Raw genomic sequence first — 19,459 nt, 5'->3', positions numbered from 1 at the left:
GCTGGAGAGGCTCTCGGAAATCCATAAGGATGACCCCACCTTGGTCTGCTGGCAGTGGTCCAGAGGGTGCCTGGACTGGTCTACTCTGGTGACTGGTCTAGTGAATAACCTAGCTGTCATCATAGAGCCTTTATCCAGTGACTGATGGAGACTCCATATACTTATACTTTATTAGTTACTTGGTGAAATTTAGTCTTATTTTTCTTACCATTGATTTATACATATTTAATATTTCTATCTTGATACAGTACACCTTGGTCTCTATTTTCTCTATTTCTGCATTTCCTAGGTATCTAGAATGTTCTACTGAATAGTCTCATAAGAAATATGTTTTGATAGTCCTTGTCATATCTTCTATGAATTGTATATTTTCATGTATCTGTTGATTACTCTCTGATTTCTCAGGCTTGTAAAAGGAGTATATTAATAGAGTTTTAGAAATGGTGCTCCAATTTCTAAGACATTCTCTTATGACCTAAATATTGAACCCAATGAAAATGTTTACAACCTTGAAGTACATCAAGGACAGAAAAAAAGACAACACAATAACATACAGTACCTAGACTCTGTGTATTTTCCATCTTTATATGGCTTATTATATTTTTTACTACTCTATTCATTTTTAATGATTTTATTTTAAAGCTATATTTTTTAATCAAAGACTGCATATATTCTTTTTTCTCTCTTTTCCAAGAATGTGCATATTTTTTAAACACACTGTGACCCATTTAGAGGCTCTTTTTGTCTGAATCTGTCCTTACTGCTCATCTGTAACCTTTTCTGTCTGCATGAGCAAAGAAACTGCTGTGTAACGTAGATCACGATGTGCTGGTGCTGGCTCCTCCCCCTTGGTTTCTTGAGAGTCTAGTCTCACGGCAGAGGCATGTTTACCATCAGCTCTGGGACCCATGTTTGCCACGCCAACTCTGAGATGTTTCTAGGTCTATGCCACCACCAAGTAACTAGCCACTGGCTACTCATAAACACCATGTAAGTGTTTGGTAGCAGGGTCTTTTAAAAGAACTGCCTGTTTATGTAGCTAGCCCCAAGCCAGAAAGCCATCTCTTAAAGGAGGTGTGCCTCTGCTCATTGCCAGCAAACAGAGCCCACTTCAGAAAAGGCCATGCTTGACTCCATTCTTGTGTGTCTAGAATCCTTTTTTAAGCTTTGTCAGGTTTTATGAGAAAATTTTAGCCACAAGGTGGAATACCATATGTAAATGGATGTTTTCCATGTCCTGACTGCTCAACCCCAAATAACCAACTCAGAGGCTGAATATGAATTATAAATGGTTGGCCAATAGCTCAGGCTTACTACTAACTAGCTCTTACATTTTAAGTTAACCCATATTGCTGTTTATGCTTTGCCACATGGTGGTACCTTTATCGGCATTGCATATTCATCTCCTGTTCCCTCTGCCTCTGGCTGCTGACTCCTGACTCTGCCCTTCTCCTTCCCATCATCCTTAGTTTGGTTGCCTCACCTATACTTCTTGCCTAGCTACTGTCCAGTAAGTGTTTTGTTAAACCAATTCGAGTGGCAAATCTTTACAATGTACAAGAGGATGGGTGAGGAAGGATGTGGTTGATATATTGTGCACCCCAATAAACTTATCTAGGGTCAGAGAACAGAACAGCCACTAGATAGACATAGAAGCCAGGCACGGTGGCACACACCTTTAATCCCAGGACTTGAGATCTCATGTCTTGCTTGGGAAGGACACATGCTTTTAATCCCAGGAAGTGATGGCAGGAAGCAGAAAGGTATATAAGGCATGAGGACCAGGAACTAGAGATGTTTTTAAGCTTTTAGGCTTTTGAGCAGCAGTTCAGCTGAGATCCATTCTGGTGAGGACTCAGAGGCTTCCAGTTTGAGGAAAAAAGATCAGCTGAGAAGTTGGCAAGGTGAGGTTGGATGTGGCTTGTTCTGTTTCTCTGACCTTTCAGAATTCACCCCAATACCTGGCTCCCCAGGTTGTTCTATTAATAAGACCTTTTAAGATTCGTGCTACAAAAGGGCTCAGTTTTCTTTAAGGGGCTGACCACTGGGAGTTTGACCACGCTCCAGTGATCATATGGACAACACAAATTGGACTTGGTGTTTCTTCTTCTTCTTCTTCTTCTTCTTCTTCTTCTTCTTCTTCTTCTTCTTCTTCTTCTTCTTCTTCTACTGCTCCTCCTCCTCTTCTTCCTCCTCCTCCTCCTCCTCCTCCTCCTCCTCCTCCTCCTCCTCCTCCTCCTTCTTGTTCCTCTTCTTCTTATTCGTCTTCGTCTTTGTCTTCATCTTCTTCTCCTTCTTTGGGGGGAGGTCACGCGGGTGGGGGTAGACCTGAGAGGACTGGAAAGTGAGTGTAATCAGGGTGAATGATGAGAAATTCACAAATAATGAACAAAAATATTATGTTGGAAAAACAAAAGAAAATGCATTACAGGCTTACCTACAGTCTGATATTATGGAGGCATTTTCTTAATTGAGGTTCCTTCTTCTCAAATGACTTTAGTTGTGTCAAGCTGACATAAAACTATCCAGCACAAAGGAGGATATAATGGAAAAAAAGAAGGGTCCAGAGGCAGTGAGAGGGGGCAGATAAGAGAGGATGACAAGGGGATTGAATCTTAACAAAATGCATTATATACATGTATGAATTATCAAAGAATAAAAAATGTTAAACTAAAAAACAATAAATAAACAAACAAACAAACAAACAAATATATAAATCTATCAGTGATGTGAATGTGAGAAGGGGTGGGTCTTGAAAGAGGTGGGTGCGTGAAAAGAAAGGACGCGATGAGAGCCAACAGGATATGCCACATAAGTGTATAAAATTAAAAAAAAAAAGCATATCGAATAAATAAAATAAGCCATTCATTATTTTTGGTACATAAGGAATACAATGTTTGAAGTTCTCAAATCAAAAGGGGAAAGGGTAAAGTTATACCAAAATTGAAGATTCATGAGTATTTGTGGCTATTTTTGTATGAACAGGGAAATGTAAAAAGTCATGGTAATGGGTATTATGCAGTACAATGTAAGTGCCTAATCTGTATGATCCAGATGACTTTTTAAGTTTTGATGAAAATTATATACAAAGGTATAATTAGAGCATGGTCACTTGATGATTTTATCCATCATTTTCCAATAGCTATTTGTAACTTCCTTACCTTCATAACTACTGATACAGTTGGCTTTCAAAAGATTTATACAGACTAACTAGGTTTTACTTAGGCATTTATGAATATATATGCATATACATATACAAATATTTGTAACAAAGACTAATACAAACAATAATGAATGAATGATAATGAATGCAATTATGATTAATAAAGTGTAAGAAGAAAAGATGGGCATGTGGGAGGGTTCACAGGCATGAAAAAGAAGAGTGCAATGATGCAATTATATTATAATGTCAAAAATTAAAAGAAATAATTCAAGCAAAGAAGAATTTATGTTGAATATGATTTAGCCAGTGTATATGTTTTCAGTTGCATTTCAATTATTACTAAACTCCAGGATAAAAAAATTCTCATTACTTCAGCTTATTTGAGGGCTTGAGTGCTTTATAATTTCCATGTTCATATAGATCTTACATATATAACATGTTCTTACACATGTGCTAGTAATGTTTACATAACTTTGGAAGGCTAGAAATAGTATTTTTCGAAAACAAAAATATTTCCAATGTTTTTTGGTGTCTGTCTGTGTGTGTGCATTTAAAGGGTATAGAACAACTTTTTCTGCGGTTTTTCGATGCCTCCCATTCTATTTAGAGACTCTTACCCATCTTGAGAATTCTTTTTCTAATGTATTTTTATTAGTCTTTGAATATTTCATACATGCATACTATGTGTTTTGATCAAATTCATCCTCACTCCGTTCTCTCCACATCCTCTGAATCTATCCTGTGACACTGTCTCCAGCCAATGTCATGTACTCTTTCTTTCAACCAATAATTTGTTTTTGATATATATGCAAGATCTATGTGAATCTTCAAGTGATCCAGGATGGCTACCTAGGATGCCCTTGGAATGCTCATGGAAGATCCTCAAAAGGCTGCAGTTTGGGATCAGTAACAAAAACAGAAGAAAAAGAGGGTATCAGCTTGAGAGTGGGTGGGTGGGGCATGGGAGGGGATGGAGGGAGAGAAAGAGGGTGATGTAATTCTGTTTCAACTAAAAACGTGTTGAAAACATAGAAGAGGGGAGTTTTACCTGTGGAAGGAACGTGCAGGGCTACCTAGGATGCACCCATGAGTCTTTCCCCTCATTGTTCCAGTGCTAGATGACAGGTGTGAGCCACCACAACTTTGTTTCTTCACGGATTCTGGGGATCGAACCCTGGTCCTAATGTTTGCTTTAGCAAGCACTTTAAATGACTGAGCCATCTCCCTGGTTAAAATATTTCCCCTCCTAAGGCTTCCCTAATGCAGCATTTATATCACCCAAATGCAACATCTTGTGGGTAGAATTAATGAAGTAGAGATGATTGTGAATAAAAGGGTTGGAAATACTATGTTAAAAAGAAGAAATATTAGGATCCACATAACTATTTAAAAAATATTTGTCCATGCCCCCCCCCAGACTCTTGGGTCTGTGGGAGCCACATTCAAGCAGGAGCCTCCGACACAACCTGAACTGGTTATGGACACAACACAACCTTGCAGGGGCAGGGGATTCTACCCCTGGCCCTTAGGGGAAATCTAGCTAAGCGCCCACCCCAAGTCATATGGCCAGGGGAGACTGAACGCAGCTGAACGCACCAATCATGAGCCCAGCTCTGGGCAATTGGGCACAATAATGTTTTCCATTGATGAGGAAGCATGGACCAGCCTGCATCACGGCGACCTGAGTGAGACAGTGTGACATACACACAGGCCTGGGACTGCCCACCCCGGCCAAAGAGAAAACATAGCCCCACCTGTCACCTTGCAGCACCAGCCAGAAAACAGTTTTTAGAGTGAGCAGAAGTATGGTATGGTGTTTTACGGGAGAGAGAGAGAGTATGGTTCAGGTCCTGTGGACAGAGGCAAATCTCAAGAGATGAGAGAGGAAGGGAGTAGGCTGAGATGGTGAGGGAGCTGAACCCTTGACCAGTAGCAACACATGCGAAAGAGAGCCGTGTGCTTTGTCTGGGGAGCACAGCAGAGATCATCTTGTTAATGAGAGCACAAGTGAACCAACCCTGAGGACGAAAGTGTGGGAGAACTAGCCCCACCCCTCACCTACCACACAGCAATATTGTGAGAGATGCCATTCCTCCAACCCCCCACCCCAACCCCTGCTCATCAACAACTGGGGCAGTGGGAGAGCTGGCTCTGTGGTCACAAGTGCAGGATAGCTGTCCCCCACCAGTTGCAACACTCGGGAGGGCAGGCCCTGCACCTCGCCAGGGCAGCACCACTGAGCCAACACTGGTAGCACAGGTGTAGGAGAGCCAGCCCGGAAGCTGTGACCATGGGAGACAAGTCTCCATTACCCATCTGTCTGTGGCAACAGAGGCAGGGAGAGGTGCCCTCCTCCCTGCCCCCCGCTGTCGCCTCACCCATCAATATGGGAGGCAGGTAAGAGAGCTAGCCCTGTGGTCATAAGAGTGGGAGAGCCATCCCTGACCCCCACCAGCTGGAACACTCGGGAGAACTGTCCCCGTTTCCCATTTGCCATCTGGAAATGGGACCAACCCTACAGCTGCCCAGGCCCAGACCCAGGGTTATGACTTGCCTGTCCCAACATCCACGTCATCTATGATCTGCTGGAGCACGTGAAGAAGGAACCGGACCCAAAGATCCAGAGCTTCAGGGTCTCCATAACACAGGGCAGCAGCGGGATGTCCAGGAAGAGTCCTAGTGGGGGCCCAGCACCAAAAGTGTAGTGGAGACCAGAGGCCTCGAACCAGACCAATGACTCTTTGCAATGAACACTTGGAAGTAGAGATGTATGGACAAAGGAGTATGTAGCGTGACTTACTGGGTCACAGTGCAGCTTCCATGAGGAGATTTTTTTATTCCTTCCCTTTTTTATTTTTCTCATTTTGTTTTCTTCGTTTTTTCTCTTGAATTTTCTTTTATTTGGCGGGGAGGTGCAGGGATGGAGGGCAGATGCAAAGGGATGGGGAACGAATGGGATCAAGATACATGGGGTGTGAAAACACCGAATAAATAAAATATTTTTAAAAATTATCACCAGATCTTTCCCAGGAAAAATAAATAAATGAATAAAAATAAAAAGTGTTTGTAGTAGAATATTATTTTAAGGTGTGTTGCTTTTGTTTATATTGCATTTGTTTAACTCTGTGAAGCTGTGTTATTGTGTCTGTCTAAAACACCTGATGGAGAGGAAGAAAGAGCAAGAGAACAAGGAGGGGAGGATTCTAGGGGCCAGCCACACAGCCACAGAGCCAGTACAGAGTAAGAGTGAAAGTAAGATTTACAGAAGTAAGAAAAGGAAAAAGCCCAGAGGCAAAGGTAGATGGGATAAGATAAGAAAAGCTGGCTAGAAACAAGTCAAGATACAACTGGGCACTTATAAGTGAAAATAAGACTCTGTGTGTTTATTTAGGAACTGGGTGGCAGGCCCCCCCTAAACAGCAAAGAGTCAAAGTTAAACCAACAACAAAATATTTACAGGGATATAATTGTACTGGTATATTTAGGAATACATATGTTATAGGAACATATTTATAGGATTTTTGGCCAAAAGAATCCCATAGAAATTTCCAAATAACCCAGGCTGTTGCCAAGACAATAGGTTGTTCTCCACAAACCGACAGCAGCTCCTGATTGCTGAAGACAATGCCTACACAACTCATTGAACATGGAAAGGTTTAACTGGTGCCTACATAGAACCTTTGACCCCTTCATCCTGGTGTCTTTAGTATGGGGAGTTATTCTGCAGGCTACCAAATGAGAAACACAAACACCAACAGACATGAAACCTTTGATCTACAATCTGACCTGCCTGCAAGATGTGCCTGGGCAATGGTGACACAGAACTTGTGGGAGTATAAACCATGGTCTGATTTGACTTAAGACTCACTCCACAAAAGGGAACCCATACCCAACACTGCTTGAGCAGCCAAGAACCAGAGACTAGATAGCACAGAGACCTAGGATAAATACAATACTACTGGTCTTGAAAAAAAAAAAGTAGTGATAAAATGGCTCCTAAGGATATTCTGCTATGCTCACCTATCAGTGTCTTATTCCACCACCATCAGAGAAGCTTCCTCCTCCAGCACATGGGAACAGATATGGTGAACCACAGTCAGACATTGCACAGAGAGAGAGAACTTGGAACACATAGCTCTAAATAAGATCTCTCCATCAAACCCCTCCCCTCTGAGCTCAGGGAACCCCAGGGAAGAAGAGGATGAAAGAATGTAAGAGCCAGAGGTAATGGAGGACACCAGGACAAGAAAGTTCTCTATATTAACTAAGCAAAGCTCATATGAGTTCACAGAGACTGAAGAGGCATGACGGAGCCTACAGGTCTGCACCAGGTCTTCTGAATATATATATATTACAGCTTTCAGTTTAGTATTTTTGTGAGATTCCTGAGTGTGTGAACTAGTGGGTCTCTGATTTTTGTGCCTTCTCGTGGGGATCTTTTACATCTGTTGGTTTGCCTTGTCCAACTTTGATGTGATGGTTCTTGCTTTGTCTTACTATATTTTATTGTGTCATGTTTGGTTATCTCCTAGAAGCCTGTCCTTTACTAATGAGAAGCAGTGAGGGAGTAGATATGGAGGGGAGGGGACTGGGAGGAGTAAAGGGAATGGAAACTGTAATCATGATGGGTCAAGAGAGGCAGAGCTTTTTGTCCTGAACGCCCAGTCCCAAATACCTGGCAGCCATTTTCCACATCACTACAGAGAGGCTTATATTAGTCATAAATGCTTGGCCAATGGCTCAGGCTTATTACATTTAAATTAACCCATTTCTATTAATCTATGCATTGTTATATGGTCCGTGGTTTACCAGTCCTCTGTCATTTTGCTTCTTGGGCAGCTGGCTCCCCTCTCCCCCCAACTCCACCCCTCTTCATCTGAGTCCTCAGTTTGATTGTTCTGCCTAACCTTATCCTGCCTTGCCATAGGCCAAAACAGCTTTATTATCAACTAATGAGAGCAACACACATTCACAGTGTACAGAAGGACCATCCCACAGCAATGATATATTGTATGAGAACAGAATCTATTTTCAATAAAAGGGAAAGTAATAAATATTTATAGGAATAAAGTTGAACTTTTGTATTTATAAATATGTAGCATAGAAATATACTTATAATAACATAAATATATATTTGTAGGAATAACACCTAAATATATTAAAACATTCATAGGAATATAATTGTACCTATATATTAAGGAATATATTTATAGAAATATATATATATATAGGAGTGATATATATAAATATGTGTTTACTGTATGAGGGTAGTGGACAATAAAATGTCTCTCTCCATAAACAGATTCCATGGGAAATTCTAATTCATTGAGAGGAATGTGTATTAAGCAATCACTGAATTAAAAGCAGATATTTATTACAGTGTGATAAAAACAAGACTATTGCTTTTATATATATTGTTCATGTACATTTATTTTGAATATACATATATATATTAACAATCTGTGTATCTACAGAGTTAAAGAAATGGGGACAATGAATTTGGAAGAGAGCCAGGCTTTTATAGGAATGGCTGGAGAGAAGAAAGGGAAGGGGCAAATGATGTAATTATAGTATAAAAAAAGTAAAAAAGTCATTATTAAAAAAGTAGCAATAACTTTCATACAGTGTTAACTCTCTGACCAGACTGGTCTACAAGGTGACTGTCAATGTCACATGCTGGAATAACTGTATGGCATCACATCAGTAACTAGACTGGAAAATCCCATCCAGTAGACATGCATTATGACGTAAACTTATGTTCAAGTAGCAACATATGGCAGTTGTTTAAATAAAAACACAAATTAAACCCTTCTACTATGTCTGTGTGTAATAAATGAGACTCAACCATTTCAGTATAATGTGCTTCATGCACAAACTTGTTTTCACTCCTAAATCCTTCCAGTGGAAATTTCTAGAATCAACTTCTACATTTTAAGTAGATACATATCAAGATTGTTAGAAACATTTTCAGGGGAGATTTTGACTATCATCATCATCATCATCATCAGTAGTTGTAATATTTTGAAATTATAATAACACCATTCCTCTGAGATTTTGTCTTTTTATTTATTTTCCCATCATCACAATGACAGAACTCACAAACTTGGTACAATGTTTACCTTATCTCACTGCCGATTTAAGTATTTACATAGTCATCAAGAACACTGGGGAAGAGATTCTATGGTGTAGACAGGATTAAAATGAGAAGTTAGATTACTGAGGATTCCTAGGTCACAGCTCCAAACATCCCTGTCTCATACTTACATTTCTTTAAACACATACAAGAGTGATACACAGAGTCATGACTCCCAAGATTTTGACATTATTAACTATTTCAAACATCAATAATTAAGGACAAAGGAACAAACCAGTATATAATTCACTGAATATAGAAAATGAGGCCTTATCAAATATTTTTCTGAAACAGATTATTTCAAATGTTACTGTGGAAGTTTATGATCTAATTATATAGCAATTGTGTAACAAATCTATGTTGCATCTTCCAACACCAAAAGATCAGCTATGAATCCCATCAGTATTATCCCCAAGAGCAATAAAGAACTGAAATAATTTTATATTAAATATGTTCAATCCTACTGTATGTTCATGTTCCTAACAATGATAAGTGTGATTCACCATATAATTCAATTTATTAAAAATAAAAACATTGTTAATAATTAAAACATTTAACGAATTATTAACTAAAGTTAAATATTGAAGTTTTAAAATTTGAATACTAAAAATATCCAGCTTGAGTTAATGTAATTTCTAGAGAGCTTTCCTCATTTCGTGTTCATATGAATATTACCCCATAGTACATTACAAAGATGACTCTACATAGGTTTTGTTGGAGTCTGGAAAGTATGTGAAGATACATGACATATGTGTTTTGCATCAGATGATAGAGGATGTTCCCTTAAGTCTATAGCTTCATAAAACTAATATTACATTGCCAGGTACAGTCACACAATAGAGACAATTATTAATGAATGGGTTGACAGTGGTGTGTTAAAAATAAGAAAACTCAAACAGTAGAATCGATATCGAAATCTAATCAAGTAAACATTGTTTCTTCCTAGTTGATATTATAATGTATTCTGTGTCAAAAAATCACCATCTTATTTCAAGTGGGGTTTCTTAATACCTTGGACTATAAAACACATGTGACTGCAGCATTGGGTAGATATATCCAATTTTATACGGAAGAAAGCATTTTTTCCTGTCTGCTTCTTAGAACAATGAAGTTTTCATCATCTTTTCCATAAGTTGCACTGGTGCAGAGATATATATTCACTCATGTGTTTTCAAACATTATCATGATGATTAAAGAACTTCATTTTTCTTTTTTTTTTTTTTTTTTTTGGTTTTTTCGAGACAGGGTTTCTCTGTGTAGCTTTGCGCCTTTTCCTGGAACTCACTTGGTAGCCCAGGCTGGCCTCGAACTCACAGAGATCCGCCTGGCTCTGCCTCCCGAGTGCTGGGATTAAAGGCGTGCGCCACCACTGCCTAGCAAAGAACTTCATTTTTCAATGCATATACACTTCCTCTGTGGAGTACGTAACACTGCAGTCCTTAGGTGTTTTAACAAGTATGACATTGGAGCTGAATTAAAGACATAATCATGAGTCATCAGGAATGAATTAATCTCAAGTACACACCCTCTTATGCACCAAAATTACTTGAACAATATCAAATCTAACTCATTTCACTAAATGTTAACTCTACTTCAGACATGAGGTCTTAAAGGAGAGCAACACTTTACTGTTTTATATAAGTCCACGAGCTCATCAATCAAATTACTTTAAAGTTCCTGATGTTAAATCAATATCTTAGATATATTGTGATAGAAATGTATTCTGACAAACAAAAGGGGAAAGATTTGGACTTCTGTTTTGTTGCTCATAAGGAAACATGGATGAAGTTATGTGCTATGTGAACCATTCAGACTACATATACTTCCTATTTTGATTTTTGCAGAAGATCATCACTGAGTGGATTCTACAACTCAGTAACAGGTAAAATTGGAAGATATACTACCTGAGATAAACAGATAAACATTACCAAATCATTAATGGATTTTAGATACACCTTTGAACATGAAAATAGGGCATAGGAAGTTGTGTTTGAGTGTTTGCATTATTATTTGAACTCAAAAATTAATTCATATCACAGTGTTCACACGGTGTTCACCAGCTTCACACATAGTCTCACCTTGTTTTCAGGTGACTTTTCTGGGGATATCATTATTTTGATGGGGAGAGTAAAAAGAGATTGTTGGTTTTTATGAACTGACAGCAAACTGATTAACAGATACTCCATGCAGGATTCCAACCGGTATCTCTTCTAACTCTCCCCCATCAAATGCAGAAAGGGGAAAAAATCCCACTGAAGAAATGTGTGAAACTGAAGAGGAAATACAAAATTCCTCTAAAAAATTATAAATGTCTATAAAAATGGTAATAACACTGCTTTTTTGTATAAAGTAAGCTGATATCAAAGCAGTTCATAGAGTCTTGATTCCAATACACAGTTTAGAAAAATAATGATGAAAAATCATTTAAAACATTGATGAAATTCAATGACCTATTCCTTGTTTGTATTATTTATGTTTTCATTTTTTAAAGGTATAGCATGATTTCTTTTTCTTTCCTCCTTTTTTAACAACAAAACTAAAAATAAAATATAATAAAAAAAATACATTGAAGTTGGACAAGGTAAACCAAGAGAGGGAAAAGAGCCCCAAGAGAAGGCACAAGATTACAAAATCCACTCGTTCACACACTCAGGAATCCCATAGAATTACTACACAGAAAGCTATAATATATATGCAGAGGAACTGGTGCAGACCTGTGTAGGCCCTGTGCTTGGTGCATCAGTCTCTGTAAATTCATATGCAATTGGTCAGTTGATTAGAGAGACTCATTCTTCTGGTGGCCTCCATCCCTTCTGCCTCCCCAAGATTCGATGAAGACATCCCGTTTAGAGTTGTGTGTTCCAAAGTCTCTCTCTCTTTGTAATGTCTAGATGTAGGTCTCTGTATATGTTCTCATGTGCTGCCTGAGTTAGTCTCTCTGATGATGGCTGAATAAGGCAATGAACTATGAGTAAAGCAGAAATCATTAGGAGTCATTTTATCATTGCTTCTTTCTAAAACCAAGAGTATTTGATTTTACTCAATGTTTCTGAGCTATCTAATCTCTGGTTCTAGGACACCCAAGCAGTGTTGGGTATTGTTTCCCTCTCATGGAGTGGGTCTTAAGTCAAATCAGACATCAATTGGTTACTCACACAAGTTCTATGCCACCATTGCCCTAGCATATTTTGCAGGCAGGATAGATTGTAGCTCAAAAGGTTTGTGGCTGTGTTGGTGTTTATGTTTCTCTTTTGGTAGCCTGCAAAGTATCTTCCTGCACGATAGACAATAGAATAGTGTTTTTCTTGTAAAAAGGAAGGACAGACCCTCCTGTAAAGTGTAGCATGAGAATGGGCATGGGTGAGTATCTATGTGGAAGCTCTTGCCTCTATGTTTTTATCTTTCACCTTATTTCTCTATTGTTTTCTAAATCTGAGACAAAACTCAGATATCTAACACTACCATAATGTTCATGGTACAGTAGTTTTAAGGTCCCCCCATTAAGGGAATGCTGTACCTCTCTGCCAAAAGAATAGAATATGCCTTTGGGTGCTGATGTTCCACTTTATATCCCTGAAAAAATAACACTTTTGGCAGATGTTTTAAAATGTTCTTTCATCTTTTTTTAAACATCAGAGAGACATTCAGCTCAATTCCTAAGAGTGCCCCCCTCTGGCTCTTAGGACATCCTGGCTATCAAGCCTCATGTACTGAAAGACATATCATAGAAAGTTTACATTATGTCCTGAATATCATGTTTATGACGTTGTGGATAATATTTTCCCATCTAATTAAGACACATCAATGAATTATGTACTTGTTCTCAATAAAAATTATTTCTTGTTCTATTATTGACAAGTTCAGTTTTATCTTATTTTTATTGATTTACATTTTGACTTGTTTTGAGACAAGGTCTCACTATGTAGCCTGGCTGTCCTATATATGTCAATATATAGACCATGATGGCCTTGAACTCACAGAAATACACCTTCCTCTGCTTCCCAAGCCCTGGAATTAACAGCATGCACCACCTTGCCTGGTTAATCACATTTTTTAAAAGATTTTTTTTTAATATTTGTGTCTGTTTATGAGTATATGAACCAGTTGGATGCAGTACCTGTGGAGTCCAGAAGAGGGTGCAGATTTCCCTGGAGCTGGAGTTACAGATGTTTGTGCACTTCCATGTGGTTGATAGGAACTGAACCCAGGTCTTTTGCAATGGCAATTACTTCTCTGAACTAGTCATCCCAAACTAGAATATTTTTTAATAGTTAGAGTGGAGTGCATATTTTTGTTTGTTGGTTATTATTATATCATGCTGATTGAAGACAGAAATGTATGCATGAGAAATCAATTTATTTAATCAGTGGAAGAGTAAGTACTGTGGTAGGAGGATGGGAAGAAAATCCATGAAGCAGAGATTCTTGCTTCAGAGATTCTGGCTTCATAGGTAAGATGAAAAGAAAAAATGAAAGGTGAGTTATCTTCATTGTCATGATTCTGTTTTCACGGAAAAAGTGATGTGGGAAATATTCCTGATCTTGCTGTCATCTGTGAAGCTTCAAAAGCAAAAAGCAAAACAAACAAACAAAACAATAAGTTGTTCATGAGCTGATGGGACTGATGAACTTTCTGAGATTGCAAATGAAACAAAAATTTAATGGATGAGGACTATAGTGGAAGGTTTGATAAAAATGACAAATGTCACAGGGTTAGGCTTATGTTTGTCCTTACTGACTTCCATAGCCTTGTACTGGGCTTTAGATAGACAGTTTTCTATGTAAATATTGATTATCTACCACAAAAGGAAAGAATGTGCAAGGTTGTGTCTCAGGAGATTTCTAGAAAGTTCATCTACATTTACAGTATTTCCAAACACAAGATACACTCTTGAATTCCACAAATATTACTCATTTTTAGCAATTGAGAATTTCACAAAATTCTTTTACATCAAGATAAAAGAAATCTACACTTTGCTTTAGGGAAGAGTTGCTTTTTGTCTTGCTATGAAGACTAATGGCAATGTCAATCATAGCTTTGCCACATTTAAGTATATATATATATTTTCTATTAAATATATAACTAATAGACTAAAGGATGAATTCTATCAGATTAAACAGTGAGCAAGCTCTTCTGCCCTGTTTGTACTTACCCATACAGGGTCTTTATTGATGACAAGTGTCTATGAAAGATTGTTTTGAGAAAGGGAGAAAATAAGCACAAATAAAAAACATTATTAGATTCCTTTAATATTCCCAGTGATTTTGAAATTTAAAAGTGTGAATCAATGATTGTTCTGAATATTTTCAGATGCATTTATGTGCTGTGTGAAGCACAATGGTGTTACCTGTGGGCTCCAAGCGCTGGATATTCTCATTTGGAATATTGAATTTGTTGGCCAGCTCCTTAAGCTCCTGTTTCTGTGCTTTGTTCAGACTGTCTTCTTTCCCTACATTGCATGGAACAGAAAACCAAGTGTCCCTTAAGATACTGGGTAACTCAGAGCAGCCCCCAGTTAAAATGAGTCACTTGGTACTGACCCATGGAAACATCCTACCTTCTGGACCCTCCCTCATCCCAATTCTGCTCAGCCTAAGATTTCTAAAGTGAAAAGAACACATCTAATGGAATCAAAATGTGAGTAACAATGACCTTCCCCACCTTGAAGACTAAGTATTTATTTATGTTATTATTTTTATTATTATTATTACGTTTATGATTACATTTATTCATGCTTTCCACATCAGCATAATGTTTTTTCAAAAGGGGCTGTATGGAATCCTGATGGTAGGAACCTGTGAACTAAATGTCTGCATGGTCTGACTTTCCATTTTATTTGTGTGTAGATTCTAGAATCCATACCTGGGAATTGTTGATTATTATTGAAATGAACAGTTAAATCAGGTGAACAGGTTCATGAACCAAATATCAACAACCACCCAAACCCTTCACCTCACCATCTGTATCCAGCACTCACCCACGCCCACTCCCAACACCCAGCCCCCACTCTACCCTGCCCCTCCTTTCAGAGCTTTATCAAACAAAGCAAGCTATTTTTTTTGGTTAACTTAACACAGCTGAGATCACATGGGAAGTGGGAACCTCAATTAAGACAATGCCTCCATCAGACTGGTCTGTGGGAAACTTTGTAGGGCATTTTCCAGATTGACAGTTGAGGTGGAAGGGCCCAACCCACTGTGGGAAACTCTGTAGTATGTTTTCTTAATTAGTGATGGATGGAGGAAAGCCCAGCCTATTGTGGGTGGTTGTGTGCCCTGGGCCGGTGGTCCTGGGTTTTATAAGAAAGCAGGCTGAGCAAACCATGAGATGCAAGCAGCACCCCTTCATGGCCTCTCTGTCAGTTCCTGCCTCCAGGTTCCTGCCCTGTTTGAGTTCCTGTCCTGACTTCCTTCAGTGATGGGCTACAATGTGGAAGTGTAAGTTAAATAAACCCTTTCCTCCCCCACTTGCTTTTGGTTATGATGTTTTATCCCGGCAATAGGAACCTTATGATAGGCACCACACTCACCAGCAACTAAAATCACATTTGTCTCCTTTCCACTGTTGTCCACATTAACATTGTGAAAGATGATGATGTCATCTGCCTTCCTTACAACTTGAAAATAATTTTTACCAGAGTCTGCAATTAAAGCAGAAACAATTTAGAACTCAGTAGAATTGTCAGGGGTTTTTTTTCATTATATTTGACATACCTATCACACTTTTATTCCTTCAATTGCATCACAAATGTCCTTCACAATGATATAAATTGGAAATGAGAGCTACAAAGTAGGACAGATACTTTAGACTCCACCTTGCTCTTATGAGAAAAAATTCTATTTTCAATAAGAAATTCTATAATTGCATTAAGTCTCCACAGCCTATTTAAAAGTAAAACTCATCAGGCTAATATTAAAATAACACACTGTAGCCCAGAAGTTGTGGCACACATCTTTAATCCCAGCACTCGGTAAGCAGAGGCAGGTGACTCTCTGTGAGTTCAAGGCCAGGCTGGTCCACACAGGAAGTTTCAGAACTGTTGGGGCTACACAGAGATATCTTGCCTCAAAAAAACCCTAACAGCAATAACAAAAAAAACACACTGTATAGTTTTCCATAAAATAAAAAGTTTAAGAAAGCAATCAGGGAGCATCATTATATTGTGTTCTGAATATCATTTAGACTTCTCCTAAATAATAGGCACAGGAATCTGAATTTTTACTCTTGTTGGTTTTAAGCAAAATTCAAATTAAACACAATATTTTTTGCCAACTTGCCATATTATATATTGCCCTTCTTAGCTTTGGGATTTGAGGTATTCACTCCTTAAGTATTTTCTGTATATTAAAATTTTCAAATCTCATATTCAACAAAATCGTATCATCTGAACTAAAAGAAATAATATTGAGAATGAGTTTTAATATTTTTAATGATCTCCCAGTCATTTTCAATGGTTGTCAACCATATGACATTCATATCCCATGATTTAGTTTGACATGTCTGTAATAATTTTTTCCAGAAATGTGTGTAATTCACTTTAACTTCCCATAGTCCAATAAATATTTGGAAATTTAGTTAGGATTTTGAAACTTGAATCAGAAATTATCAGATGGAATTGTTCTGGAATCCAGGCCCCTCGGTGTGAGGCCTGGGCCAACAGTGCCCATTCTCATTTTCTCTCTCTCTCTCTCTCTCTCTCTCTCTCTCTCTCTCTCTCTCTCTCTCTCTCTCTCTCTCTCACACACACACACACACACACACACACACACACACATACATACTCACAGTCTGTCATATACAGGTCATCTTTCTCTTTTCTTCCCACAACTGTGTGTGTCTGGCACTCGCCTTCCACCCTTAAAAAAAAATCAAAAGCTCACTTCCAAATTTACTCTTTCCAGATTGCTAATATTTCATTATTGTGTTGGTAGCATTAACTGCCTTGAAGTAATTTTTGATTAGGGTAAATAAACCCATTTTTGAAGACTGAAACAGCAACTCTGGGGTCATGATAGGCATGGGCAGTAAATCTAGGCTTCCAAGAGAAGACTCTGTCCTCAACTGTCTACATACCATTACTATTTGTGACTGATTTCAACCAGAATTACCCAACATTCTAAGACCATAGGAAAATGGCAGAGCCAATCTGGCTGAAGTCAAGGACACAACTCAGGCTGTGGCTGCTGTTCTCTGAATACACCTAGGAGACCAACTCCATTTTTCATGCATAACCCACGTATTTGAGTGAAAATTTCACAATGACATTCATGTTTCTATTTCTCAGTCCTGTCCCTGTGCATTGGGTGAATGTCACTTACTTGACTTTGAATGTGATTGTGAGTGTCTGGCATTCGTCACTGCACTCCATGTGCTGAAAGTAAGCTCTCAAAGGTCCACCTGTGAGTACCTTCTTCACATTATCTGCACCTATGTAAAGGGTGCGCCAATTCCCGTCAACCTAAGGAGCACAGACCCATTTTGAATGTCGGTTAGTCAATCCATTTCCTGTTTTTTTCAGCAACATTCATCCTAATTATTACATATATTTTAGGTCAGTCAACAAGTAGACCTAGTGAAATGTAGATGTCTTCTTCCTGGAGAGTAAATCGTGAGATGACATCATCACTCCTTCACACTAGAACCTGGGACACTGGGATACAGTTCACACTGTGTCAATCAACTACAGGGAAAATCCAATCTGGAATTTTCTCATCTTAACCTTCCTTCACGCTGTAGACAGATCTCATTGAAAGCATGTAAGGAGTTGGAAAACACAGATTGAATTACAGATAGGTTTTGGATATGGTATCGGGATATATTTTATGATGTATGATGAACACGCTCAAACCAAACTCAGGGTGTATATAAACACACCAGACCCTTTCATCCCCAAATGCACATACCTCTGAGGGAGTGATGTCAGGATTGTTATGATGTGCACAGGACAAACCTAACACAAGAGCGAGCAGCAGGAACTTCACCATGATAGAGCCTGGATTCCCTGCTTCTGACAGAGTTTGGAGTCTGACAGGTGTTGGAAAGACCCAGAATCTTCTCCACCTTTTATAGTATTTATCTTTGGCCTGAGATGTGGTGGATGGATTGTCCACAGTGAAATTCTGATATATCCTGGTTGGCAGCAACAGCCATGGACAACAATTCTGTTTTTCTGATAGCTTCCTGATGAGACCAATTTGATTTAAGCCATGAAATTGAACTTTCTGGCCACTGTGGATGTGGGAAGGCTGTCAAAAAACACAAACATTCATGTCCCTAAAGTCCAAGTTTCTCATTTGGAAGAAGTGGAAAATGTGGGTTTTTTGACTCTTGTTTTTTTAACTATGATAAATTCTCCATCAGGCAGACCCTTTGACCACTGAATACAATATGGATATTAATCACTTTTCATTCAATTAAATATCACTACACATGTATTTCTGGAACATTCTGTAATGTTAGAATGTTCATGTAAAAGCCTTCGTGAAGAAGTGTGCTGTTTTATCTCCTGGGCAAAAATTTACAATTTTGATTCCTGATATGAAACATTTTTATAACTTGATATTCTCATCAACAATGTGAAAATTTTTGTTTGTTTGTTTGTTTGTTTGTTTGTTTTTCGAGACAGGATTTCCCTGTGTAACAGCCCTATGTCCTGGAACTAGCTCTGTAGACCAGGCTGGCCTTAAATTCACAGAGATCCACCTGCCTCTGCCTCCTCAGTGCTGGAGATTAAAGGTGTGCACCACCACCACCCGACAATGTAAAACTTTTTAATGATGTAAATTCTCATTGTTTTATGGCTCAGTTGTTGATATCATGTCATGATAATGGTCATAGCTTATTCTAACTTTATATTTTCAATACTAAATATATGTACACATTTATATCTGTTTGTTATTAGTGTATGTTATTTGACAAATATGTCTCTGAACCATTTATGCAACTTACAGTCAGTTGCTAATTTTCTCCTGATTCTGTCTGATGATTTCTCTACATTTTCTCCATTCAAACCTTTGGTCAGTAGAAGGATTTGCAAATATTTGCCCAAATACATCATTCAATATTTATGTTTTTAAAATTATTTTTCAAGATTCCAAAGACTTTAAATAAGAAATGGTCACCCAACCCATGGCCACAAAGGCTCTTCATGTATTTTCGTCTTG

The 19,459-nt window shown here is 38.4% G+C and overlaps 1 protein-coding gene across 1 annotated transcript; it reads right to left on the bottom strand.

Moving 5' to 3' along the window:
* Positions 1-5,738: 5,738 nt before the first annotated feature.
* Positions 5,739-18,280, bottom strand: LOC131899762 (odorant-binding protein-like). Its single transcript, XM_059251224.1, has 6 exons — positions 18,200-18,280; positions 17,615-17,754; positions 17,082-17,152; positions 15,826-15,936; positions 14,644-14,745; positions 5,739-5,839 (listed from the first exon to the last, which is right to left on the bottom strand). The coding sequence occupies exons 1-6, from the start codon at positions 18,278-18,280 to the stop codon at positions 5,739-5,741; spliced, it is 606 nt and encodes a 201-aa protein (XP_059107207.1).
* Positions 18,281-19,459: the final 1,179 nt, after the last annotated feature.

Source organism: Peromyscus eremicus, chromosome X (assembly GCF_949786415.1).
Source record: "Peromyscus eremicus chromosome X, PerEre_H2_v1, whole genome shotgun sequence".
NCBI lineage: Eukaryota > Metazoa > Chordata > Mammalia > Rodentia > Cricetidae > Peromyscus > Peromyscus eremicus.
The sequence above is the reverse complement of the archived record's forward strand: the minus strand, read 5'-3'. Positions and strand labels throughout refer to the sequence as shown.

Excerpts from the sequence above, each read along its gene's own strand:
- LOC131899762 (XM_059251224.1), bottom strand. The coding sequence starts at position 18,280 with ATGGTGAAGTTCCTGCTGCTCGCTCTTGTGTTAGGTTTGTCCTGTGCA. Across the intron at positions 17,755-18,199 it reads CTGACATCACTCCCTCAGAG|GTTGACGGGAATTGGCGCAC; the intron begins GTATGTGCATTT and ends TGTGCTCCTTAG. Across the intron at positions 15,937-17,081 it reads TGACCTGTATATGACAGACT|ACTCTGGTAAAAATTATTTT; the intron begins GTGAGTATGTAT and ends CTTTAATTGCAG.